This window comes from Triticum aestivum, chromosome 1B, assembly GCF_018294505.1.
Source record: "Triticum aestivum cultivar Chinese Spring chromosome 1B, IWGSC CS RefSeq v2.1, whole genome shotgun sequence".
Classification (NCBI taxonomy): Eukaryota; Viridiplantae; Streptophyta; class Magnoliopsida; order Poales; family Poaceae; genus Triticum; species Triticum aestivum.
The window spans coordinates 632652262-632679916 of NC_057795.1; the positions used below are offsets into that span (position 1 = coordinate 632652262).

General features: G+C 43.5%; 1 protein-coding gene across 1 annotated transcript; it reads right to left on the reverse strand.

Moving 5' to 3' along the window:
- Nucleotides 1-3291: 3291 nt before the first annotated feature.
- On the reverse strand, nt 3292-4170 carry LOC123080899 (uncharacterized). The gene is made up of 3 exons (XM_044503843.1): nt 3961-4170; nt 3657-3869; nt 3292-3502 (listed from the first exon to the last, which is right to left on the reverse strand). The coding sequence occupies exons 1-3, from the start codon at nt 4168-4170 to the stop codon at nt 3410-3412; spliced, it is 516 nt and encodes a 171-aa protein (XP_044359778.1). The 3' UTR covers nt 3292-3409.
- Nucleotides 4171-27655: the final 23485 nt, after the last annotated feature.

Sequence of the window (27655 nt, forward strand, 5' to 3'; positions counted from 1 at the left end):
TCTGCTGACCTGTTGACAGCTTGATAAAACAACCATCTACCCCTGCAAAGCGACAAATGTGAGAACGCAGTGTATTTAATGTGGCCAAATAACAAATATAGTACACAAGTTACAACACAATATACCTATGAATGGCCTACATCCATCTAAAAACCCTTCTTTGCAAGCATTAAGACAGTAGAACAGGCCATGGAACCTTGGTTTCTTGCTAGGGTTCTCTGGCAGATGCTTAGTGGTCACAACACATTACTTCCTGGATTTGTGTCCAAAACAGCTTGCAAATAATCTCTAATCCTAATGTATTGACCTCTCTGGTCTCCTTGGACAACCTTCAATGCTTATTTCCTAGCCCTATAGGCCATATGGGCTGAGATCTCTACTCCATATTTCTTCTTCAAATTCTGCATTATTGTGGTGATTGGTGTGCCAATATCAATTCTCAGCATATCCTCACACTGGTGTGCCACCCATTTTGTTGTGACCTTGGTATTCTCTGCTACTGCTGGGCATGTGTGCAGAAAATTAGCCTTTCTTATGCAAAAAGTACTTTCATTTGCAACAACAGAAGCTGCAATGTAGAAATGACATTTTACATTAGTGCACACAACTATGATGTTGTCATTGCAGTTTCTATGGAACTCATAGTTCCAATTCTGACTTATGTGAAATGTCTGGAGTGCTCTCCTAAATTGGTACACATTAAGGAAACAAAGCTTTCTACAAAACTACTCCTCTGGGTTCTCTCTTTCTTCACTGTACCACTTCCTTGGTTGTGCTTTATATGCTCTGCTCTTCCTTCCATTGGGCAGAATATAAGGTGCATTCTCAGCTTCATCATCATATTCCTGCTTCAAATCACCTACATCTAGCTCCTCATCTGATGATGGTGCCCACACATCCTCAAATCTTTGCTCCAAGCTTGAATGTGACCTCTTGGTTGGCCCTTTAATTTTTTCCTTCCTCTTTGGTGGCTCCTGTTGTTGCTCCATCTGCTCCTCCTCTTCATGCTCCATCTGCTCATCCTCCTCCACTTGCTCCACTTGCTCCTCCTCCTCATCTTCCCCATACACTTCATCCACATCAGTGTCTCCTTTAAAATGAAGGAGTGGGTCCTCTCTCTGCCTCCTCAATTCATTAAGCCTGTTAACAACGTCCTCATCTGCATCCAGATCAGAGTCATCTTCAGTTAGAAGAACTGGTAGTTTTTGCTTAACCATTTGAACATGCTCAGATGCCGCCTTATGTTTCCTAAAGTTCTCAATCTTGGTTCTCCTCTTTAGCTCCATTAGTGTCTCATGCTCATCTTGCTCCATAGCAATATGTAAGTTTGTGCTCTGCTATGTGGAAAAGAACTGAAGTGGTTCTGACTTCCTCTGTTTGTTTGATTTCTCAGGTGATCTGAATAGAACTCCAGAAGGATTGACATCATAGACAGGTTTTTCTCCTAATTGACTCAAAGGAACCTGCTCCTCATACAAATAACCTGAATTCTAATCTACAGGTCTTGGATCAGTGGCCCTAATGACTGTCAAATTCAGTACAGTCTGATCCTTATTAGCAATATGGTCAAGCATTTCATCGACCATGCCATCATAAGTAATTTCTACCAATCCTTCAATACCCACACCAGGCTCCCTCACAAAGTAAATGTAATCATTCAGCCCATATCCCTCCGTCTCTATTAACGCTACCAAATTGTGATATGTGATGTCTGAAATGCAGAGGGATCTCTCCAAATTGTCTCTTTCATGGAAGTGCATTCTAACTTCCCAAACAAAATCATCCAAACTACACAACAAGATAAAACAACAATTCTAGTTAACATTGCATAATTACTATACTTTTGCTCTTATTGCCACTGCTCTAATTAACAATGCATAACTACAAAAGAAGCTACTATACTTTGCTCTTATCGGCACTGCTCTAATTAACAATACATAACTACAAAAGAAGCTACTCTAATTTGCTCTTGTTGGCACTGCTCTAATTAATAATACATAACTACAAAATAAGCTACTCTAATTTGCTCTTATTGGCACTGCTCTAATTAACACTGCAAATGGAGTGTTTTAGTATAGCCCAAGATCCAGCCGCCGAATAATCAAATGGAGTGTTTCAGTACAGCCCAAGCTAGGGTTTAACACAGCAAATCAAAATAACCACACATAGATACATCCCAAGATCCAGCCGTCGAATCCTAACCCTACCTCTAACCCTAACCCTAGAATCTGTACAAATGAGGTTAACTTACTAGACGCCGCCGAATGATGAGCCCCACCGGTGGCTTTGCGTCGGATCCGCCTTCACGGCCCTGGCCCAAGATCTAGCCGACGCGAACTCGAGCAAGTGCAGGGGCTGGGGTTGGGGCTGCTGTCCGAAGGGGCGCCGGGGTTTGAGCTGCCGCAGAGATCCGCCTCCGGTGGTCTGTCGTCTCCGCCACCGGCAGGCCCACCGCAGTCGCCGCCGCCACTCGCCGTCGTCATGTCTGAGGAGAGAGGGTGCGGAGAGAGGGTGCGGGGAGGGAAAGAGATGGATAAGAGCTAGCGGGGATGGACCGGTCAAAAGGGTTCCGGCTCGAGTCGGCCCGCACACGGCGTCTGACGGCGTGTACCGAGCCAAACGGATGAACAGTTATGCCACATCGACAAAAGCGGGACCCACCTGTCATAATCCCACTTAAAATGACCGAATCGAGCGACTTGTGGTTTTTGCAAAAAATTAGCCTGGGAATTAGTGTTTTTGGGCACAAAACTAGAGACTTGTGATTTCTGCAACTCTAGCCTTCAATGTCGATGTTTTTTGCAATTTACTCACAGTGTGTCATTAATGCCTGCGGTAACGGACATTCATGATGTCGTTTGAACGCGGAGCGGTCGCGTGCACCGGGAAATAACGCGGGCGGCGCGCCGCTTCAATGTCGGCGCTGGTGAAAGGACTTGTCCGCTCTGTCCGGGTATAAATGCGGCACTGGCGCTCTCGAGCGGCGCCGACAGTTTTGGACGGGAAGTGCACACAGACGTATGAGGGAGTTTTAGTGTGCCAGGATGGTCAGGAGCGAGCGTGACAGCGGTCCTGACGCCCGTAAAGCCCCTCAATTTTTCTCTAGTTTGCGGGAGAATGCACATCAGACCGCTTCGTGACGCGTTGAATAGCACAAACGTTCGAATCATGCAATCCAGACATATACGAGCGGTTTGAGAGTAGAGGTGCCCTTGGACACCTGCAGCAGCAAAGGGGTAGGTTGTATCTGCATTAATTATACTTGCACAAATCTGAACTGAACGGGGAAAAGGACTCGTATGTACGTGTGGCACTCTATTGCCGTCGCGTCTGCATCGAAAAATTAAAATTTGAACGGGCAGTCCACATCAATAGTGGAGTGATTAGGTTATGTAGCCCACTTTCCGTTCTATCCCAGCCAGGTCCAATCGTTCTCTGCTTGGCGGATCGACACAGGCCCGTGTTGGTCGCTTGGATATGCTCTTAGTGTCTTGCTACACACCTGCAGCAGCAAAGGGTAGGTTTGTATCTGCATTGATTATACTTAGACAAATCTGAACTGAACGAGGAAAACGACTCGTATGTACTCCTAGTATAAAGTCAATATAAACCTGAGTTATCTATTTTAAAACGGAGGGAGTATATGCGGCACTCACTATTGCCGTCCCGATCAATAGTGGAGGAATTGGGTACGACCTATCCTCTCTTCTTCTTTTTTTCAGCCAGGTCCAATAGCGCTCCACTATTGAGATGCTGAGACGATTCTGCAACAGGCACATCTCGCCAGGCTCTACTACCGCATCCAGACCGCAAAGCAGCACCAGGATAGGATAGAGCGATAGAGAGAAGAATCGAAAGAGGGGAAGTACCTTTTTTTGGGAAAATAATAATAAGAAGGGGAAGTAGACAGCACAGATCCGAGGATCTGGGATGGATGCGTGGAGCAGAGCAGAAACTCACTCGGCTGTGGACCGACCGGGCGAGGACGCCTGCCTCCCACGATTTGTTGGAGACGTGGTTGGTGTGGCAGAGGCGGTAGTGCTGCTCCACCTGGTTTGGTTGCCGCGACGTGTCCCAGAGAAAAGAAAAGAAAAGAAAAGCGTGTGCGGTGCGCTCTCCGGCCCGTCCGTAATAACAACATGACGATGATGGCCCGGTTGATGATAACATCCATCTCGTTTTCCATCATGATCCCCCACTGCGCACTGTGTCCGTGTGTGCCACGTTTTTCTGCCATGTACCGAGTTTTTTTTTTTTTTGAAATTAGCTTCCCTAAACAAAGTTTTTTTTTCCGGGTCCCCCAGAAAAAGGTTTTTGACATAGCTCATCGTCATTCATGTCGAACGGTTGCCATGTGGTTATATAGTTTTTTTTTTGCGATGATGGTTCTGTATTTTTTCTTTTCTTTTTTGCAATGACGATTCTGTAGTTTGTTGGTGGGTAGTTTCGTGAATACTGTTTTCAAAGCGATCATCGTAGCTTGGTTTTCTAAATTCAATATGAAAAAGGTTTCATGCCAAGAGTATTCACGTTTTTTTATGTCACTTGAAATTCAGAATGCAGCACTGTCCAAGCCTCCTTTGGTTCAAAGGAAAAGCAGAGGGAGCAATAGCAGTAGGAAAATGTTCTACGGTGACAATATTAAACCCTTTGGTTCAGAGGAATGTATGACCCTTTTATATTAGACTTATATGTCTGGACGGATGGCCCGGTCAGTGTGACCGGTCAAGAAATCGCAACCCAAGATTTTTAATACACGTTCAGCATTTTTTGCACGTCCAAATTGCGATCCAAGTTTTTATGTTCAAAATTTTAAAGCACATTCAATTTTTTTGCATATACCAAGATTTTTACACTTATAATATTTTTTAAAACTTTGTGTTTGATGAATACTTTTCTCATAAACATCGTACATTTTTGGTATATGTCAGAACTAAATTTTACACATGTTTAACGTTTTTAAATATATGATTAAGATTGTTTTGATACATGATTAACATTTGTTTTTCAAATGTTTGATTAACTTTTTCTAAATACATGATCAATTGTTTTCACACACATTCTTTTATACATGAGAAACATTTTTTTATACACATTTAGCATTTTTCAAATGTTTTATGTATAGTGTTGTTTGTAAAATATATGTATTTAGAGTATTTTGAAATATACAAAATTTAAAAAAGAAAAGCAAAAGACGAAAGCAAAAAAAATGTAAAAAGAAACATAGAAAAAAAACGAGTTTGTGGCCTCTTGAGAGCTGGGTCGGCCCATCCGGCGCTGCTCTTCACTCGAGGGTTCCCTAAATCTGGTTGTAAGAGAAACATAGGGGCGCCCGCTGATGACTTGATGGGGTAGCCGTTCATGGGCTGCTATACTGGCCCACCACGTTATGATACCAATCAATCAAGGGAAATCATCAAGAAGGAATTTGCCCTAAAAAAATCAAGCAGGAAATATCCGCTAACAAAAAACAATTAAGAAGGAAAAAGTAAATGCCACGCCGATAGGAGAAAAATGGATATTTGCCACTTTCAATACGTGACTTCTTAAAATTATCACTTCCAAGATTAGCTTCGCAAAATTAACACTCTGCTCGTCGGCTCCTTGATTACCATGCCACTTCCCTCCTTTTAGTGATTTTTTTCCTTTTCCATTTACAAGAACGGAAAAAGACCAAACTACCCCCCATTCTATGTACACGGCACACATACTGAGTATCTGATTATCTGTATGGATATAGGGTGCCGGATATGACATACACGACCATGGACACGCGAATTTAGGAACTGTCCGGTCATTGTCCGCAGGCGTATAAGGTGCTGGATTTGGCAAGTACGGCTGTAGATGCTCTTACCTGGTTGTGGACCGACCGAGGACGAGGACGATTTGTGGGAGATGTGGTTGCTGTGTGGTAAAGGAGATATTGTAGTACTGCTCCACCTGATTGCTACGGCGTTTCCATCCCAGAGAAAAGAAAAGAAAAGCGTGTGCGGTGCGCTCTCCGGTCCGTCCGTAATAACAACACGACGATGATGCCCCGGTTGATGATAACATCTATCTCGTTTTCCATCACGATCCACATTGCGCATTGTGTCCATGCCACGTTTTTTCTGCCCTGTACCAAGTTTTTCTTGGTACAAGGCAAAAAACTAGTACTTTTTCTTTCTGTCTTGTACTAATATTCTTTTTGAAATAGCTTCCCTAGAAAAAGGTTTTTCACATAGCTCACTTTCATGTTGAATGTTTGCCATGTGGTTCTGTAGTTTGTTGGAGGGGTAGTTCCGTGATGTCAAAGTGATCATCATACCTCATTTTTCTAAATTCAATGTGAAACATTCATGCCAAAACTATTCACATTCACTTATATCACCTGGAATTCAAAATTGAGCACAGTCGAGGCCTCCTTTGGTTCAATGGAAAAGCGGAGGAAACGATAGGAATAGGAAAATTTCCTAAGGTGGCATTATTCAAGCTTTTGGTTTAAAGGAATGTAAGACCTTTTTATAACGGACTTATACGTCCCAACGGATGGTCCTGTTAGTGACTAGTCCAGAAATTGCGATTAAGTCAGTCCCCTCAAACCAACACTATACATTCGGGCTGACCGACACCGCGTTGGACCCGACAGACCAGACCACCCAAATTCCACCAAATCGCCCTCGTCATAGCTGGACTTGCCCTTCTTCTCTCCCCTCTCCTCCCTCGTCTGTGTCATCCTGAGGCCAACTACAACGCACGACCCCAAATGGTCCGCCCGCGTCAGTTTGGGGGTAAAAGAACAAAACAAACCCTCCAAGGCACGGCCGCAAACAGACCGTCATCCGTTTTCTGTCCGCTTTCGGCATATTCCCAGCCCAAGTTTGAGCCAAGTTTGCGGCCAAACGGACAACGCGCGGACTGGCAGGACGCGCGCCGTTGTCCTCCCCTGGCCTGCCCATCGATGGCACAGGCGGCCACTTTCCCCTCTTTCATCCAAAACGCTCCCGCGCCTCACCCTTCCTCCCTCCTTCCATCCACCATGGCCGACGAGGCGAATCCCGTCGAATCACCAGCTGTCGCCCGCCCCGCGGCGAAGAAAAAGAAGCCTGCAAAGAAGCCTCAGTCGGAGCTCACGCCAGCGGAGGCCGCCAAGCTCGACGCTGAATCAGCCAAGAGGAGGAACTGGCAAACTTTCGCGGTATAGAAGTAGGCTGCCGCCGAGTACGATGTCGAGTGTGCCATGCAGCGTGCATTGCAGCACCAAGCCGACGTCGACGACAAGGAGTGCATCGTCTCGAAGGCGCACACCCTCCTCATGTTGGGTCTAGGCCAGCCCACGCCGGCCAATCTCTCGGCCGCTGCCATGGCCCGGCCAGCACAGGCTCCTCGGCCCATCGTCCACCTCAGCACCATTCCCCGAGCTCGTCTGTCACACACGAGACGCCGGATGTTCGTGCTCCGCCGCCGCGCAGCCATGGGCAGACGCGATTCTCCACGTCGCCGAGTTGCATCATGGTCGATCCGGCCACGCCAGCAGGCGTCATCGACCTAAACATCACGTCGGGGTACAGTGGCGCTGGCCAACACTCCGACGGAGCGCAAAGGAAGCAGCCCCGGTCATTCGCTTCGGCTCACATGGCCGGAGCCCGCAAGCTGTTTGATGAAATGCCAGCGCCGACAGCGGTGGTTGACAACCCTGACTACACCTCGTTCAAGCAGAACATAATCTTCGAGGGCCGTGGTGAGGCGTTCCGTGTCGACGGCCAATAACAAGCTTTTGATCCCGACGTGACCCAAAGCCAGGACAACCGCGATACCTATGATGGCACTCATTTCACCGACCATGATGATGGTGAGAGGACAACCATGGAAACTCGTGGCATGAAGATGATGACTTGTATTGTGAAGATGAAGAAGAAGAGGTCAACATTTCCACGTAGCCATTGTTGTTTATTGACGAGCTCACTATTGGGGAACGTAGTAATTTCAAAAAAATTCCTACGATCACGCAAGATCTATCTAGGAGATGCATAGCAATGAGAGGAGAGAGTGTGTCCACGTACCCTCATAGACTGAAAGCGGAAGCGTTTAGTAACGCGGTTGATGTAGTCGATTGTCTTCGCGATCCAACCGATCGAAGTACCCAACTTACGACACCTTTGCGTTCAGCACACGTTCAGCTCGATGACGCCCCTCGTGCTTTTGATCCAATTGAGGACGAGGGTGAGTTCCGTCAGCACGACGGCGTGACGACGGTGATGATGATGCTACCAGCGCAGGGCTTCCCGTAAGCTCTATGATGGTATGATCGAGGTGTGTAACTATGGAGGGGGCACCGCACACGGTTAAGAGAAACTTGTGTCTTCTAGGGTGCCCCCTGCCCCCGTATATAAAGGAGGGAGGGGGAGGCCGAACGGCCCTATGGCGTGCCCTAAGAGGAGGAGTCCTACTAGGACTTCCTAGTCCTAGTAGGATTCCCCTCGAAGGAAGAGAGGGGAAAGGCATGAGAGGGAGAGGGAGTAGGAAAGGAGATCGCCGCCCCCTTACCCTAGTCCAATTCGGACCTAGGGGGGGGGCACGGCAAGCCCTCCTGCAGCCCTCCTCTCTCTCCTTCAAGGCCCATGGTGGCCCATTAGTTCCCCTGGGGGGTTCCGGTAACCCCTCCGGCACTCGATTTTTACCTGAAACTATCCGGAACACTTCAGGGGTCCGAATAACATGGTCCAATATATTAATCTTTATGTCTAGACCATTTCGAGACTCCTAGTCACGTCTGTGATCTCATCCGGGACTCCAAACAAACTTCATTCATCAAAAACACATAACTCATAATACATATCATCATCGAATGCTAAGCGTGCGGACCCTACGGGTTCGAGAACTATGTAGACATGACCAAGACACATCTACGGTCAATAACCAATAGCGGAACCTGGATGCTCATATTGGCTCGTACATATTCTACGAAAATCTTTATCGGTCAAACCGCATAACAACATACGTTATTCCCTTTGTCATCGGTATGTTACTTGCCCGAGATTCGATCATCGGTATCATCATACCTAGTTCAATCTCGTTACTGGCAAGTCTCTTTACTCGTTCTGTAATACTTCATCCTGCAACTAACTCATTAGTCACAATGCTTGCAAGGCTTATAGTGATGAGCATTACCGAGAGGGCCCAGAGATACCTCTCCGAAACACGGAGTGACAAATCCTAATCTTGATCTATGCCAACCCAACAAACACCTTCGGAAACACCTGTAGAGCATATTTATAATCACCCATTTATGTTGTGACGTTTGATAGCACACAAAGTGTTCCTCCGATATTCGGGAGTTGCATAATCTCATAGTCTGGGGAACGTGTATAAGTCATGAAGAAAGCAATAGCAATGAAACTGTAACGATCATAATGCTAAGCTAACGGATGGGTCATGTCCATCCCATCATTCTCCTAATGATGTAATCCCGTTTATCAAATGACAACTCATGTCTATGGTTAGGAAACATAACCATCTTTGATTGATGATCTAGTCAAGTAGAGGCATACTAGGGACACTATGTTTGTCTATGTATTCACACATGTACTAAGTTTCTGGTTAATACAATTCTAGCATGAATACTAAAAATTTATCATGATATAATGTAGGACCTTGAAGTATGTCTAGAGGGGGGGGGGGTGATTAGACTACTTGACCAATTAAAAACTTAACCTTTTCCCAATTTTAGAGTTTGGCAGATTTTAGCAATCTTTGAACAAGTCAAGCAATCTTCACGCAATTCAAGCAAGCATGCAAATAGTATATAGGCAGCGGAAATTAAAGCATGCAACTTGCAAGAAAGTAAAGGGAAGGGTTTGGAGAATTCAAACGCAATTGGAGACACAGATGTTTTTGTCGTGGTTCCGATAGGTGGTGCTATCGTACATCCACGTTGATGGAGAATTCAACCCATGAAGGGTAACGGTTGCGCGAGTCCACGGAGGGCTCCACCCACGAAGGGTCCACGAAGAAGCAACCTTGTCTATCCTACCATGGTCGTCTCCCATGAAGGACTTGCCTCACTAGCGGTAGATCTTCACGAAGTAGGCGATCTCCTTGCCCTTATAAACTCCTTGGTTCAACTCCACAATCTTGTTGGAGGCTCCCAAGTGACGCCTAGCCAAGCTAGGAGACACCACTCTCCAAGAAGTAACAAATGATGCGTTGATGATGAACTCCTTGCTCTTGTGCTTCAAATGATAGTCTCCCCAACACTCAACTCTCTCTCATAGGATTTGGATCTGGTGGAAAGAAGATTTGAGTGGAAAGCAACTCGGGGAAGATTAGAGATCAAGATTCATATGGTAGGAATGGAATATCTTGGCCTCAACACATGAGTAGGTGGTTCTCTCTCAGAACTGGTAAGTTGGAAGTGTAGGCTTGTTCTGATGGCTCTCTCCACGAATGAAGAGGAGGTGGAGGGGTATATATAGCCTCCACACAAAATCTAACCATTACACACAATTTACCAAACTCGGTGGGACCGAATCATCAAACTCGGTCAGACTGATTTAGTAAACCTAGTGACCGTTAGTGATTTCGGTGGGACCGACATGCAACTCGGTAGGACCGATATGGTTAGGGTTAGGGCATAACGTAATCTCAGTGAGACCGATTACTCAAACTCGGTGAGACCGATTTTGGTAATTAGCTAACCAAAGAGTTGGTCAGGTAAACTCGGTGGGACCGATTCGCTCTTTCGATGAGACCGAAAAGTTACGAAAGGGAAACAGAGAGTTTACATTGCAATCTCGGTGGGACCGATCGCTCACTTCGGTTAGACCGAAACGTTACGAAGGGAAACAGAGAGATTACAATCCCATCTCGGTGAGACCGAGATCCCTATCGGTGAGACCGATTTGCTTAGGGTTTGTGGCAGTGGCTATGACATTTGAACTCGGTGGCGCCGGATAGAAAGAATCGGTAGGGCCGAGTTTGGCTTTAGGTTTAGGTCATATGTGGATGTGAGAAATTAGTGGAGGGTTTTGGAGCATATCACTAAGCACATGAAGCAAGAGGCTCATTAAGCAACACCTCATCTCTCCTTGATAGTATTGGCTTTTCCTACAGACTGAATGTGATCTTGGATCACTAAAATGTAAAATATAGAGTCTTGCGCTTTTGAGTTGGAGGCAATCCTTTGTCCTTGATATTTTGAGGGATCCACTTTCATCATCCATGCCATGCCATTCATTGAGCTTTCCTGAAATAATAGTCTTGGAATAGCATTAGCTCAATGAGCTATATGTTGTTATGAATTACCAAAACCACCTAGGGATAGTTGCACTTTCAATCTCCCCCTTTTTGGTAGCTGATGACAACATATAGATCAAAGCTTCGACAAATGATAATAAGATTGTAAAACATCATCGCTTTGAGAAGTATGTGATAATCAAGAGCTCCCCCTAAATTTGTGCATAGTTTAAGATTTGCTTTGGACTGCAAATGCACAAGGAATTAGGCTCATGGGTTACTCTTCCATGTCACATACATCTTGGTGGAGCACTCAAAATAATAAAGATTGAATACATGCACTCATCACCAAGCAAAGTGAATGATCATATAAGGATAAGTAAGATAATAACATATAACAAGCATAAGTGTAGCTTATGATCAAACACATGATCATCAATGTCTCACAGGTAATTGCATAGTACCTCAAGCAATCAAAAGCAAACAAAGTTTAACCACCAAAGCAAGAGAGAACAAAAGCAACACTCTCTCTCTCTCGAAGCCTATGATTTATAAATTTTTCTCTCCCTTTGGCAACAAGTTACCAAAAAGTTCATAGAAAATGCATAGTGCTAGATCGACTCTCAGGCTTGATCTTCAGGTGGTGGTGTAGAGATGGCTCCTTGGACGAAGACTTCAGTAGATGTGGATGGAGCTGGAGGAGTTGGTGCTGGAGCTGGTTGCACTGGAGCTGTAGGAGCTGTAGCTGGTGCAGATGATGTGGCTCTAGTGTCTGTCACAGGCACTGCAGCTGACCTCTGAGCTCTAGGCACTCTTGCAAATGCATCCGTGGTTGTCTTGCCCTTCCTCTCGTGCATGTCATCCTGAAGCTGCTCCACAACTGACTGAATCTCAGTTATTTTGACATCTAGATCATAGAATTTTTGTTCCATGATTCTTTCCAGGCTCTCCTGGTTTTGAGTTAGGGTGGCCAACCCCTTCTCAATCCTCAGTGTTGATGCTATCAAGTAACCAGGCTGCTCCTGCTTGTTCTTCAGAAAGTACTCAGATGCCTCCTCTTGAGTTGGCATCTTGGCAGCCTTCTCTTTCCTTGCTTTTTCCTTCTTCACTTGAGCTTGCACTGATGATGGTTCATTCTCATTCATTACAACTTGATTGTCCTCAAAGTCTGGATAGAGAGCAAAGTGTTCTTTATCCAACAGATATTTTCTTGTGCCCATCTTTGAGTTAATCAACTCCTGAATCTGTGGGGCATATCCACAACTCCTCTTTTGGTCTACTGCTGTCCTCTTGATAGTTTCAACTATGAGGCTCATGACCTTGAACTTCTGGGGCACATAAAAAATGTGAAGCAAGTTAATTGCATGCCCTCTGATCATGTTGTGGTCACCTGCTTTGGGCAATAGAGTGTGCCTTAAAATCTAGTTGATCGTAGGCAGCCCTGATAGAAGAAAATGAACTGATCCAAACTTGAAAGTCTCAAGTGCATCATCAGGGATCTCCTTGTACATCTGTGACATTGAGTTATGATCCATCTTCTTCTTGGCATAAATGTCCAAGTCATCTTCGGGGCATTGATCAGATTGGCCCATTCCTTAATGGTTGACTGGTACCTTGTACCTTCAGACATCCAAACTATCCTCCCATCTGGATAGAAATGTGCTGTGGAGTAGAATTGCATAATGAGTTCATCATTCCAGTTGGTGAGCTTCTGCCCATTAAAATCTGCAACTCCACATGCAATGAAACTGTCTTGCACTCCAGGATAGTGTTCCTCATTTTATTTCATGTAGGTCCAGTCGACCCACCTTATATCACATATTATGGGCTTCTTGTCCAACAAGATGGTCTCATAGAAGTCCTGCTGTTCCTTTGTATGGAACCTGTAATCAACAACAGTCCTTCTCCTACTGGCATATGGATCTGACTCTCTGCATAGCCTCAACCCTAGATCTCTCCTGATCTTCATGTTCTCAGCCAAAGGATGAGCATCATTGTGGTCTGGAATCTTGGGTTTGAGCTTCCTTAAGATCTGCCCTTCTTCATCTTCCTCAACAGCAACTTCAGGCACTGGGGCCTTGTTCTTCTCAGCTGCTGGTATACTCCTGGTATTCCTATTTGGTGCAATCTTGGGCTTGGGGGCAGCTTTGGGTGCTTCTTTGGGCTTTGATGTTGCAGCCCCTGACTTTATAGCATCACCCATTAGCTTTTGTGCCTTGGGTGCTGGTGCAGCAACCTCTTCTTCCTCTTCCATCATGGAAGGTTGACCAACAACTCTGGCCATGGTCTTTTTGACCCTTTTCTTCCCTTTCTTTCCTTCTACAACTGGCTCTTTGGGATCAGGCTTCTCTGGTTCTTGTGTTGATCCTCTGACCTTCAGCATTGGTGTCCTCTTGGCAGGGACCTTCCTATTAAGTCCAGGCTTTGTGGTCTTTGCTGAGCCATACTCCTTTTTGAGCACTACCTTCTTGGAAGTAGCCTCATCTTCAGCTGCCACATAGTCCTCATCCTCTGAGTCTGAGGTTCTCTTCCTTCTTGCTCTTGTGGCTGCTTTGGGCAAATTGCTAGGAGTACTTCTGCTGCCTTCATTTGAGGAACTGGAGGGACTAGTGCCCTCACTCATGTGAATCTGCTCTTCTGACTTGTTCTGACTATCACTTTGGTCTGACATGATGAGAACTCTGACTGCTGACCCGGTGAATAGTTATAGATGAGGTAGAGTGGATGAGCATCACAAAATGCAGAGATTTTTTTGCAAAAGAATGATTCAAAAAACTTAGTTTTAGTTTTCCACAGAAAGCATCTCGGATCTACCGATTTTCAAACTCGGTGATACTGAAGCAGTTTTGGAACCTAAACTAGTGAACTCGGTCAGACCGAGTCACAGTTCAGTGGCACCGAGACTGCTAGGGTTTCACAAAGTTCTAGAATCGTTCACACCGATTAGCAATTCTCGGTCAGACCGAGAGTTACTAGTGCAATGGCGTTAGCCAAATCGGTGAGACCGAGTTTTTCAACTCGGTGGGTCCGAGATGGTTTCGGCGGAAACGTAACCCTAAATTTTTGAATCTCACCTATTCTAAGGATTGTATTGACTGGATAGGAGTGTTTCAATCGTGGCAAGATGCATAATGAACACAATGTGCTAGGAATCAGACGAGGATAGTACCGTGATCGAGTCCATACCCTAGTTCGGCGGTGAACTCGCTACGGCGGCAACGGCGGGGGTGAATTCCGTTGACGGCGGCAGAGACCAGCGACAGGTGGCGGCTGGCGATGAAGTCGATGATCCGTAGACCTAGTAGGGAGAGCGAGCTATGCGCGGGCGAGGAGTTTCGGAGAAAGTTTTTCCAAAAATTTTCCCGCGAGTATATATAGCCCGACACTGTCAGTGTGACCGAGTGGAACAACTCGGTGGCACCAAGATGCATAACTGTTAACAGTTACAGCAACTCGGTGTGACCAAAAAGTTCAAATCGGTTGCATCGAGATTGAAAACCTAGATCGACTTAGTGATCTCAGTATGACCGAAATGGAGGAATCGATCAGACCGAAAATCACAAAGAAGTTTTGGAAGTTTAAGTCTATGACGAATCGGGGACTCCGAGTGCTCCTCACACAGAGTGGTTCGAATCTGACTTGATCAAATTTTGTGATGTAGCATGAATAGAGTTTGAGACAAGAAAAGCATAGATAACTAGAGAAGGTTCTTAGGCATTCTTGTCCATCCACTTGGCCAAAGAAAAAGAAGCCAACCAATCAAAACAACAAGTGGATGTCCTCGAATGAGTAAAATATGCATTCAACATGCTCACACAATAAAATGACAAATGAAATATGTGACAGAGCATGCACAACCAATTCTAGCATCTATCAAACAATTGGCGATGACTAGGTCATCTATATATGAGTATATTGACTTAGGAGTCAAATGAGAACATTTGATCATATGTCATACTCATCGTTTAAGCTCAAGTGGGATTACCACTTTTACATAAAGCATTTATGTGTTCACACCATTAGAGTTGCTTTGACTCAATTCTTAGAGTTAAGCTCCCCCTAGATGTGAGATCCCCCCTTAGAGGGATAAACTAACCTTGGGTTTTGTCGATGATGACTTCATGTAGGTGTTGAAGATGTGGATGCTCAATGTTGATGTAGATTATTTGGAGCAATCCTTTGGAGTGAGTTGCACTTTGAACATACCTACATGGGTTAGTCCCACAAGGAATAAACAAGAATATCCATAGACATAGAGTGATGCACACACAAAATGATGTCCATGAAAACATATGGTTACCTTGTCCCTTGCCTTACCAACATGAGGGTTTGTGACTCCTTGAACTAGTGCAAGATATGGAAGATGGTTGCACTTGTCCTTGCCATAATGATATGAGTGAAAAATGTTGGCGGAGTCACCCTCAAGAACTCTCTAGTTCTTCTTCTTCGGGATCCACATCATCTTGATGGGAATCCTTGGTGTAGTAGTTATGCTTGATTAAGTAGAACTTGACGTAGTCTTGGGAACCCACTTGACCAAGGCCTTAGGTGCTTCTTCAAATGCATCAATCTCCTCTTGAATCTTGTCCTTGCCTTTGTTCTTGTGGTCTTGTGGTGGAAGATCATCTTGTGCTTGTGTTCCCTTGAAGAAAGTAGGATCATACTTCTCTTGTTGAGGAACAAACTTCATCTTGGGGTATTGATCTTCTTCCCACTTTACTCCATTGGCATTGAACTTTCGTTCAAAACCAACACCTTGATTCTTCCGATGCCTTCCTTGCTTGCGTACAATTTCCTCGAATTGCTTACTCCCGGCAAGGCTCTTGTATACACCTTTCTCTATAATTCCCTTCAATAAGCTATTTTCTTGCTCAAGTGTAACTTGGCTAAGAGAATCATTAGTGGAATCAAGAGAACTACTAGAAGCAACAATATTGGATTTAGCATTATTATTGTTACTACTAGAGGAAGAATCCTTCTTGTTCTTGTTACTAGACTTGACTTGAGGCATGTAAGTAGATAAGAGTAAACGCTTGGCAATATAAGAAGAACTTTTCTTGCGAAGATCATCATTGATTGCCTTTAAGAACTCATGCTCTTGCTCAAGATTGAGCTTTTCAAAGAGTAACTTCTCATGAGGCCTTAAAAGTTCTCGATGATTTTCGAAGATAGTTTCATGAGCTAACTTAAGAGTGTTTAGTTCTTTAGTTAGACACTCAATCTTCTCCTTATCATTGTCATTCGTTTTATCTTGTTTAGCATGATTAATTGACGTTTCATCATAGTATTCATCACTAGAGTTGTCAATAAGTAAATCATCATCACCTAACAAGTCATCTTCATCACTATTGAAATCAACATACTCGGCGTGTGTTACCTTAGGACCTTTGGCCATGAAGCATATTCCAATTCCTTAATTTGGTGATTCAAATATGTTGTAGGAGTTGGTCGACACAAGTGCTAGACCGGCAACACCTTCATCTTGAGTATGTTCGTAGTCGGAGTGATAGCTTCTCTCGGAGTGATGTTCAGAGTCGGAACCGGATACCCATTCACCAACATGAGCTTGATGTCTTCGTTTTGTGTAGCTCTTTGATGACTTGTCCTTCCTTTCCGAATCCTTGCTTCTCCGGGATGTTTTTCGTTCATAACGATCATCTCTACCCCTTCTCTCTCTTGGTGGTGATTCTTCTCTTCTACTTCTTCTCTTAGGAGAATCTTCTCTTCTTTTGTAGGGTGCCGTACACTCATTGGAATAGTGTCTTGGTCTCCCACAATTGTAGCAATTGCGCTCTCGACTGGAAGATCTTTTGTCATTGTAGGACCTTGACTTAGAGCTTCTTTCTTTGCTTCTACTCTTGTAGAATTTGTTGAAGTTCTTCACCATTAAGCTCAATTCTCCATTGAAGGTTTGTTTCTCACTTGATGATGTGGGGGCTTCACATGAGGCTTTGTAAGCACCACTTGACTTGTTGTGAAGTTCCTCTTTATCCTTGAGTGACATCTCATGAGCAACGATTCTACCAATGACTTCCGTTGGCTTGTGATTCTTGTAATTGGGCATCATTTGAATCAATGTGCACACGGTATCATACTTTCCATCCAATGCTCTTAGGATTTTCTTGATGATGAATCTGTCGGTCATCTCTTCACTTCCTAAGCCGGCAATCTCATTTGTGATAAGAGCAAGCCTAGAGTACATTTCAGCGAGACCTTCACCATCCTTCATTTTGAACTTGTCAAGCTGACTTTGGAGCACATCTAACTTGGATTCCTTGACGGAGTCGGTACCTTCATGCATATCAGTGTCCCAAATTTCCTTTGAATTCTCAAGACGGCTGATTTTGTTGAATTCTTCGGGGCATAAACCGTTGAAGAGGATATCACAAGCTTGGGCGTTGTATTGCAGGATCTTCAATTCATCCGCACTAGCTTCACGGTTTGGTTCTCTCCCATCAAAGAATTCACCTTGCAAACCAATACACACAATAGCCCAAACGGCGGGGTTATGTCCGAGAATATGCATTTTCATCTTATGCTTCCAACTAGCAAAATTAGTACCATCAAAGTAAGGACCTCTACGGTGATAATTTCCCTCGCTAGACGCCATACTCTCCTAGGTTGTGAAACCAAGGCTGTGACCAACAAAAGCTATGGAAATCAAAGCAAATGGAGACCAAAGCTCTGATACCACTTGTAGGACCTTGAAGTATGTCTAGAGGGGGGGTGATTAGACTACTTGACCAATTAAAAACTTAACCTTTTCCCAATTTTAGAGTTTGGCAGATTTTAGCAATCTTTGAACAAGTCAAGCAATCTTCACGCAATTCAAGCAAGCATGCAAAGAGTATATAGGCAGCGGAAATTAAAGCACGCAACTTGCAAGAAAGTAAAGGGAAGGGTCTGGAGAATTCAAACGCAATTGGAGACACAGATGTTTTTGTCGTGGTTCTGATAGGTGGTGTTATCGTACATCCACGTTGATGGAGACTTCAACCCACGAAGGGTAACGGTTGCGCGAGTCCACGGAGGGCTCCACCCAAGAAGGGTCCACGAAGAAGCAACCTTGTCTATCCCATCATGGCCATCGCCCACGAAGGACTTGCCTCACTAGCGGTAGATCTTCACGAAGTAGGCGATCTCCTTGCCCTTAAAAACTCCTTGGTTCAACTCCACAATCTTGTTGGAGGCTCCCAAGTGACACCTAACCAATCTAGGAGACACCACTCTCCAAGAAGTAACAAATGGTGCGTTGATGATGAACTCCTTGATCTTATGCTTCAAATGATAGTCTCCCTAACACTCAACTCTCTCTCATAGGATTTGGATCTGGTGGAAAGAAGATTTGAGTGGAAAGCAACTTGGGGAAGGCTAGAGATCATGGTTCATATGGTAGGAATGGAATATCTTGGCCTCAACACATGAGTAGGTGGTTCTATCTCAGAACTGGTAAGTTGAAAGTGTAGGTTTGTTCTGATGGCTCTCTCCACGAATGAAGAGGAGGTGGAGGGGTATATATAGCCTCCACACAAAATCTAACTGTTACACACAATTTACCAAACTCGGTGGGACCGAATCATCAAACTCGGTCGGACCGATTTAGTAAACCTAGTGACCGTTAGTGATTTCGATGGGACCGGCATGCAACTTGGTAGGACCGATATGGTTAGGGTTAGGGCATAACATAATCTCGGTGAGACCGATTACTCAAACTCGGTGAGACCGATTTTCGTAATTAGCTAACCAGAGAGTTGGTCAGGTAAACTTGGTGGGACCGATTCGCTCTTTCGGTGAGACCAAAAAGTTACGAAAGGGAAACAGAGAGTTTACATTGCAATCTTGGTGGGACCGATCGCTCACTTCGGTTAGACCGAAATGTTACGAAGGGAAACAGAGAGATTACAATCCCATCTCGGTGAGACCGAGATCCCTATCGGTGAGACCGATTTGCCTAGGGTTTGTGGCAGTGGCTAGGACATTTGAACTCGGTGGCGCCGGATAGAAAGAATCGGTAGGGCCGAGTTTGACTTTAGGTTTAGGTCATATGTGTATGTGAGAAAGTAGTGGAGGGTTTTGGAGCATATCACTAAGCACATGAAGCAAGAGGCTCATTAAGCAACACCTCATCCCTCCTTGATAGTATTGGCTTTTCATATAGACTCAATGTGATCTTGGATCACTAAAAATGTAAAATGTAGAGTCTTGAGCTTTTGAGCTTGAGCCAATCCTTTGTCCTTGATATTTTGAGGGATCCACTTTCATCATCCATGCCATGCCATTCATTGAGCTTTCCTGAAATAATAGTCTTGGAATAGCATTATCTCAATGAGCTATATGTTGTTATGAATTACCAAATCCACCTAGGGATAGTTGCACTTTCATATAAGGAAATAAATAATAACTTTATTATTGCCTCTAGGGCATATTTCCTTCAGTCTCCCACTTGCACTAGAGTCAATAATCTAGTTCACATCGCCATGTGATTTACCACCAATAGTTCATATCTGTATGTGATTAACACCCATAGTTCATGTCGCCATGTGACCAACACCCAAAGCGTTTTACTAGAGTCAATAATCGTTATGTGGTTAACACCCAAAGAGTACTAAGGTGTGATCATGTTTGCTCGTGAGAGAAGTTTTAGTCAACGGGTCTGTCACATTCAGAGCCGTATGTATTTTGCGAATATTCTATGTATACAATGCTCTGCATGGAGCTACTCTAGTTAATTGCTCCCACTTTCAATATGTATCCATATTGAGACTCAGAGTCATCTGGATCGGTGTAAAAGCTTGCATCGATGTAACCTTTTACAACGAACTCTTTATCACTTCCATAACCAAGAAATATTTCCTTAGTCCTCTTAGGTAACTAAGGAGAACTTTGACCGCTATACAATTCTTCACTCCTGGATCATTATCGTACCTCCTTGCCAAACTCATAGCAAGGCACTCAACTAGTTTGGTACATAGCATGGCATACTTTATAGAACCAATGACTGAGGCATAGGGACTGACTTTCATTCTCTTTCTATTTTCTGCTGTGGTCGGGTTTTGAGTATTACTCAACTTTACACCTTGTAATACAGGCAAGAAATCCTTCTTTGACTGATCCATTTTGAACTCTTTCAAAAACTTGTCAAGGTATATACTCATTGAAAAAACTTATCAAGCGTCTTGATCTATCTCTATAGATCTTGATGCCCAATATGTAAGCAGCTTCACCGATGCCTTTCTTTGAAAATCTCCTTTCAAACTCTCCTTTATGCTTTCCAGAAAATTCTACATCATTTCCGATCAACAATATGTCATTCACATATACTTATCAGAAAGGTTGTAGTGCTCCCACTCACTTTCTTGTAAATACAGGCTTCACCGCAAGTCTGTATAAAACTATGTGCTTTGATCAACTCATCAAAGCATATATTCCAACTCCAAGATGCTTGCACTAGTCCATAGATGGATCGCTAGAGCTTGTATACCTTGTTAGTACCTTTAGGATCAACAAAACCTCATGGTTGCATCATATGCAACTCTTCTTTAAGAAATATCCATTTAAGGAATGCAGTTTTGTGCCAGATTTCATAAAATATGGCAACTGCTAACATGATTCGGACGGATTTAAGCATCGCTACAGTTGAGAAAATCTCATTGTAGTCAACACCTTGAACTTGTTAAAAACCTTTTGCGACAAGTCGAGCTTTGTAGATAGTAACACTACTATCAGCGTCCGTCTTCCTCTTGAAAATCCATTTATTTTCTATGGCTTGCCGATCATCGGGCAAGTCCACTATAGTCCACACTTTGTTCTCATATATGGATCCCATCTCAGATTTCATGGCCTCAAGCCATTTTGTGGAATCTGGGCTCATCATCGCTTCCTCATAGTTCGTAGGTTCATCATGGTCTAGTAACATGACTTTCAGAACAGGATTACCGTACCACTCTGGTGCGGACCGTACTCTGGAAGACATACGTGGTTCGTAGTAACTTGATCTGAAGTTTTAAGATCATCATCATAAGCTTCCTCACTAATTGCTGTAGGAATCACTGGAACTGATTTCTGTGATGAACTACTTTCCAATTCGGGAGAAGGTACAATTACCTCATCAAGTTCTACGTTCCTCCCACTCACTTTCTTATTTCGAGAGAAACTCCTTCTCTAGAAACGATCCATTCTTAGCAACGAATATCTTGCCTTCGGATCTATGATAGAAGGTGTACCCAACAGTTTCTTTTGGGTATCCTATGAAGACACATTTTTCCGATTTGGGTTCGAGCTGATCAGGTTGAAGCTTTTTCACATAAGCATCGCAGCCCCAAAATTTAAGAAACGACAACTCTGGTTTCTGGGAACCATAGTTCGGATTTTGATGGTGCCCTGTTTAAAGTGAATGTAGTTGTCTCTAATGCATAACCCCAAAACGATAGTCGTAAACCGGTAAGAGACATCATGGATCGCACCATATCTAATATAGTGTGGTTACGACGTTTGGACACACCATTACATTGTGGTGTTCCAGGTGGCGTGAGCTGTGAAACTATTCCACATTGTTTTTGAATGAAGGCCAAACTCGTAACTCAAATATTCTCCTCCATGATCAGATCGTAGAAACTTTATTTTCTTGTTACAATGATTCTCCACTTCACTCTGAAATTCTTTGAACTTTTCAAATGTTTCAGACTTGTGTTTCATTAAGTAGATATACCCATGTCTGCTCAAATCATCTGTGACGGTCAGAGAATAGCGATACCTGCCACGAGCCTCAACACTCATCAGACTACATACATCAGTATGTATTATTTCCAATAATTCATTAGCTCGTTTCATTGTTCTAGAGAACGGAGTTTTAGTCATCTTGCCCATAAGGCACGGTTCGCAAGTATCAAATGATTCATTATCAACTTTGCATCTTTTGGCATCAATATTATGAATTTGTGTATCACTACGATCGAGATTCAGTAAACCATCAACACTGGGTGTATGACCATAGAAGGTTTTCTTCATGTAAATAGAATAACAATTATTCTCTGTTTTAAATGAATAATCGTATTGCAATAAACATGATCTAATCATATTCATTCTTTAACACAAACACCAAATAACATTTATTTAGGTTCAACACTAATCCCGAAAGTATAGGCGGTGTGCTATGATGATCATATCAATCTTGGAACCACTTCCAACATACATTGTCACTTCATCCTCAACTAGTCTCTATTTATTCTGCAACTCTTGTTTCGAGTTACTAATCATAGAAACCGAACAAGTATCGAATACCCAGGGGCTACTATGAACACTAGCAAGGTACACATTAATAACATGTGTATCAAATACACCTTTGTTCACTTTGCCATCCTTCTTATCTTATTCGGGTCAGTTCCGCTTCCAGTGACCATTTCCTTTGCAGTAGAAGCACTCAGTTTTAGGCTTAGGTCCAACTTTGGGCTTCTTCATGGGAGTGACAACTTGCTTGCCATTTACTTGAAGTTCCCTTTCTTTCCTTTTGCCCTTTTCTTTAAACTAGTGGTCTTGTCAATCATCAACACTTGATGCTCTTTCTTGATTTCAGCATCACGAAGAGCTCGGGAATCGTTTTCGTCATCCCTTGCATACTATAGTTCATCACGAAGTTCCAGTAACTTGGTGATGGTGACTAGAGAACTCTGTCAATCACTATCTTATCTGGAAGATTAACTCCCACTTGATTCAAGCAATTGTAGTACCCAGACATTCTGAGCACATGCTCACTAGCTGAGAAATTCTCCTCCATCTTTTAGGCGAAGTACTTGTCAGAGGTCTCATACCTCTTGACACAGGCATAAGTCTGAAATACCAATTTCAGCTCTTGGAACATCTTATATGCTCTATGGCATTCAAAATGTTTTTGAAGTCCCGGTTCTAAGTCGTAAAGCATGGTGCACTAAACTATCAAGTAGTCATCATATCAAGCTAGCCAAATGTTCATAATGTCTGCATCTGCTCCTGCAATAGGTCTGTCACCTAGCGGTGCATCAAGGACATAATTCTTCTGTGCAGCAATGATGATAAACCTCAGATCACAGACCTAGTCCGCATCACTGCTACTATCATGTTTCAACTTAGTATTCTCTAGGAACATATAAAAAACATAGGGAAGCTACAACGTGAGCTATTGATCTACAACATAATTAATTTGCAAATACTATCAGTACTAAGTTCATGATAAATTAAAGTTCAATTAATCATATTACTTAAGAACTCCCACTTAGTTAGACAACCCTCTAGTCATCTAAATGATCATGTGATCCAAATCAAGTAAACCATGTCTGATTATCACGTGAGATGGAGTAGTTTTCAATGGTGAACATCACTATGTTGATCATATCTACTATATGATTCACGCTCGACCTTTCAGTCTCTAGTGTTCCGAGGCCATATCTGCGTATGCTAGGCTCGTCAAGTTTAACCCGAGTATTTTGCGTGTGCAAAACTGGCTTGCACCCGTTGTATGTGAACATAGAGCTTATCACACCCGATCATCACGTGGTGTCTCGGAACGACGAGTGGTGTCTCGGCACGATGAACGGTAGCAACGGTGCATACTCAGGGAGAACACTTATACCTTGAAATTTAGTAAGGGATCATCTTATAATGCTACTGCTGTACTAAGCAGAATAAGATGCATAAAAGATAAACATCACATGCAATCAAAAATATGTGACATGATATGGCCATCATCGTCTTGTGCTCATGATCTTCATCACCGAAGCATCGTCATGATCTCCATCGTCACCAGCGCGACACCTTGATCTCCATTGTAGCATCATTGTCGTCTCACCAACTATTGCTTCTACGACTATCGCTACCGCTTAGTGATAAAGTAAAACAATTACATGGCAATTGCATTGCATACAATAAAGCGACAACCATATGGCTCCTGCCAGTTGCCGATAACTTTGTTACAAAACATGATCATATCATACAACAATTTATATCACATCATGCCTTGACCATATCACATCACAGCAAGCCCTGCAAAAACAAGTTAGACGTTCTCTACTTTGTTGTTGCAAGTTGTACGTGGCTGCTACGGGCTTCTAGAAAGAACCGTTCTTACCCATGCATCAAACCACAAAGATTTTTCGTCAAGTGTGTTGTTTTAACCTTCAACACGGACCGGCCGTAGTCAAACTCGATTCAACTAAAGTTGGAGAAACAGACACCCGCTAGCCACCTATGTGCAAAAGCGCGTCGGTAGAATCAGTCTCATGAACGCGGTCATGTAATGTTGGTCCGGGCTGCTTCATCCAACAATACCGCCGAATCAAAGTAAGACATTGGTGGTAAGCAGTATGACTATTATCGCCCACAACTCTTTGTGTTCTACTCGTGCATAAAACATCTACTCATAGACCTGGCTCTGATGCCACTGTTGGGGAACATAGTAATTTCAATAATTTTCCTATGATCACGCAAGATCTATCTAGGAGATACATAACAACGAGAGGGGAGAGTGTGTCCACGTACCCTCATAGACAGAAAGTGGAAGCGTTTAGTAACGCGGTTGATGTAGTCGGATGTCTTAGCGATCCAACCGATCCAAGTATCAAACGTACATCACCTCCGCATTCAGCACACGTTCAGCTCGATGACGTCCCTCGTGCTCTTGATCCAGTTGAGGACGAGGGTGAGTTCTATCAGCATGACAGCGTGACGACGGTGATGATGATGCTACCGGTGCCGGGCTTCGCCTAAGCTCTACGATGGTATGATCGAGGTGTGTAACTGTGGCGGGGGGCACCACACACGGTTAAGAGAAACTTGTGTCTTCTAGGGTGCCCCCGCCCCTGTATATAAAGGAGGGAGGGGGAGGCCGGCCGGCCCTATGGCACGCCCAAAGAGGATTCCTACTAGGACTTCCTAGTCCTAAGAGGATTCCCCTCCAAGGAAGAGAGGGTAAAGAAGGAGAGGGAGAGGGAGTAGGAAGGGGGGGGGGGCGCCCCCTTCCCCTAGTCCAATTTGGACCCAAGGGGGGGAGGGCGGCCAGCCCTCCTGCGGCCCTCGTCTCTCTCCACTAAGGCCCATGGTGGCCCATTAGTTCCCCCGGGGGTTTCCGGTAACCCGTCTGGCACTCCGTTTTTACCCGAAACTATCCGGAACACTTCTGCTGTCCGAATAACATGGTCCAATATTTTAATCTTTATGTCTCGACCATTTCGAGATTCCTCGTCACATCCGTGATCTCGTCGGGACTCCGAACAAACTTCGGTCATCAAACACACATAACTCATAATATATATCGTCATTGAATGTTAAGCGTGCAGACCCTACGGGTTCGAGAACTATGTAGACATGAACGAGACACTTCTCCGGTCAATAACCAATAGCCGAACCTGGATGCTCATATTGGCTCGTACATATTATATGAAAATCTTTATCAGTCAAACCGCATAACAACATACATTGTTCCCTTTGTCATCAGTATGTTACTTGCCCGAGATTCGATCGTTGGTATCATCATACCTAGTTCAATCTCTTTACCAGCAAGTCTCTTTACTCGTTCCGTAATACTTCATCCCGCAACTAACTGATTAGTCACAATGCTCGCAAGGCTTATAGTGATGAGCATTATCGAGAGGTCCCAGATATACCTCTCCGAAACACGGAGTGACAAATCCTAATCTTGATCTATGCCAACCCAACAAACACTAGTATGCGTCGGTGCTATACAAACGGTTTTAAACCCCTTTCCGTGACGGCATTCAAAACCATCCCCTAGTGAGTGTGGGCGATTAGGGGGTCCTTCGCACACGACACGGCACACACGCTCCGCAAAATGAGGTCGTGTGTGACCGGTGAGCGAGCAAATACGGTTATACGTACAATAGTGCTAAAAATACAATTATACAAACGAAATCATTTCCGATCGTAAGTTCAACCCACACAGTGAGTCCCCGTGAAACGTTTCCGTTCGTACATACATCCCATACAGTCGCTGCAAGGAAAACGTTTCCGTTCGTAGGTACATTACACACAATTTTCCCTGTTAAATCGTTTGTGATGGCCTTCCCATCGAACACAATATTAGTAATTTTATCGTTTGCATTATTGAATGCATCACACACGGTGCGTAGAAGAAACCGTGTGCGTTGCCTTAGGTCATTGCCCACGGTATTTTCTCAATAGCCGTTTGCAATAGGAAAAACCAATTAGCAGGCTAATTGCCCTATTGTTAATAATCCATTTATTAATCTAATTGACATTCATATTGAACACATAATATATTTCATTCCCATATTAAGGAAGCATGATTTCATAATTGAAATACATCAGAGTACAACATGATATAGCTTCAGCACTCCCATTACACAACTGCACCAGCTCCAAGTTTCACGTGCAACAACTAGAACCTTTCAAAATTAGCATCATAGACGGTACATAGACAGATGCATCTCATCAGGAAAACTGCTGAAGTGAAAGGCGAATATTGAGCATTCATTGATGTTGAAGGTCTTTGCAACTTTAGGCTAGTTCCTGTGGATGATTGACCGCCCATCCTTCGTCCTCTTCAGGAACACTTCAATATTGAACCGTGGTGTTGTATGAAAACCTTCCTCGCCTCCTGTCCATACATGTGGTTTGAGAGGTAATCATCAGTGAACTATTTTGGAAAGGCCTGAAAACAAGGATGTGCATAAATATCTTCTCTATATTGGAAATGAGGCAAAGGAATAAAAAAGACAAGGTATAATAGTATACAATAACAGAATGCAGCCACAACAATTAAACATCACATTGCAGAACTGAACCAAGCAGTTAACTAAACACCACAACAAATGAACCAACCGTTAACTGAGCACCACATTGCACAAATATAACATACTCCTAATAGAAGATAAGACAGTTAAAAAAACCAAGCATGCTTAAAAACTTTGAAATATAGCAATTGTATTTGTTTCTCATGTATTTAGTACAGCCAAATTTGATCTATTTCTCACATGGTATACAATAACAGAATGCAGCCACAACAATTGAACATTTCATTGTAGAATTGAACCAAGAGTTAACTAAACACTACAACAAATGAACCAACCGTTAACTGAGCACCACATTGCACAAATATAACATACTCCTAATAGAAGATCAGACAGTTAACCAAACCAAGCATGCTTAACAACTTGGAAATATAGCAATTGTATTTGTTTCTCATGTATTTAGTACAACCAAATTAGATTTATTTCTCACACAGTATACAATAACAGAATGCACACACAACAATTGAACATCGCATTGCAGAATCGAAACAGTTAACTAAACACCACAAAAAATGAACCAAACGTTAACTGAGCACCACATTGCACAATATAACATACTCCTAATAGAAGATTAGTCAGTTAACCAAACCAAGCATGCTTGACAACTTGGAAAATTGCACCCTAAAGAATTGAACATCACATTT

Bases quoted from the DNA above. Each gene is read 5' to 3' on its own strand.
- LOC123080899 (XM_044503843.1), bottom strand. From the start codon at position 4,170: ATGTTATCATCAACCGGGCCATCATCGTCATGTTGTTATTACGGACGG. The intron at 3,870-3,960 runs GTGAGTTTCTGC...TCCCAAAAAAAG, and splicing joins CCCGGTCGGTCCACAGCCGA to GTACTTCCCCTCTTTCGATT. The intron at 3,503-3,656 runs GTGAGTGCCGCA...TTGCTGCTGCAG, and splicing joins TATTGATCGGGACGGCAATA to GTGTGTAGCAAGACACTAAG.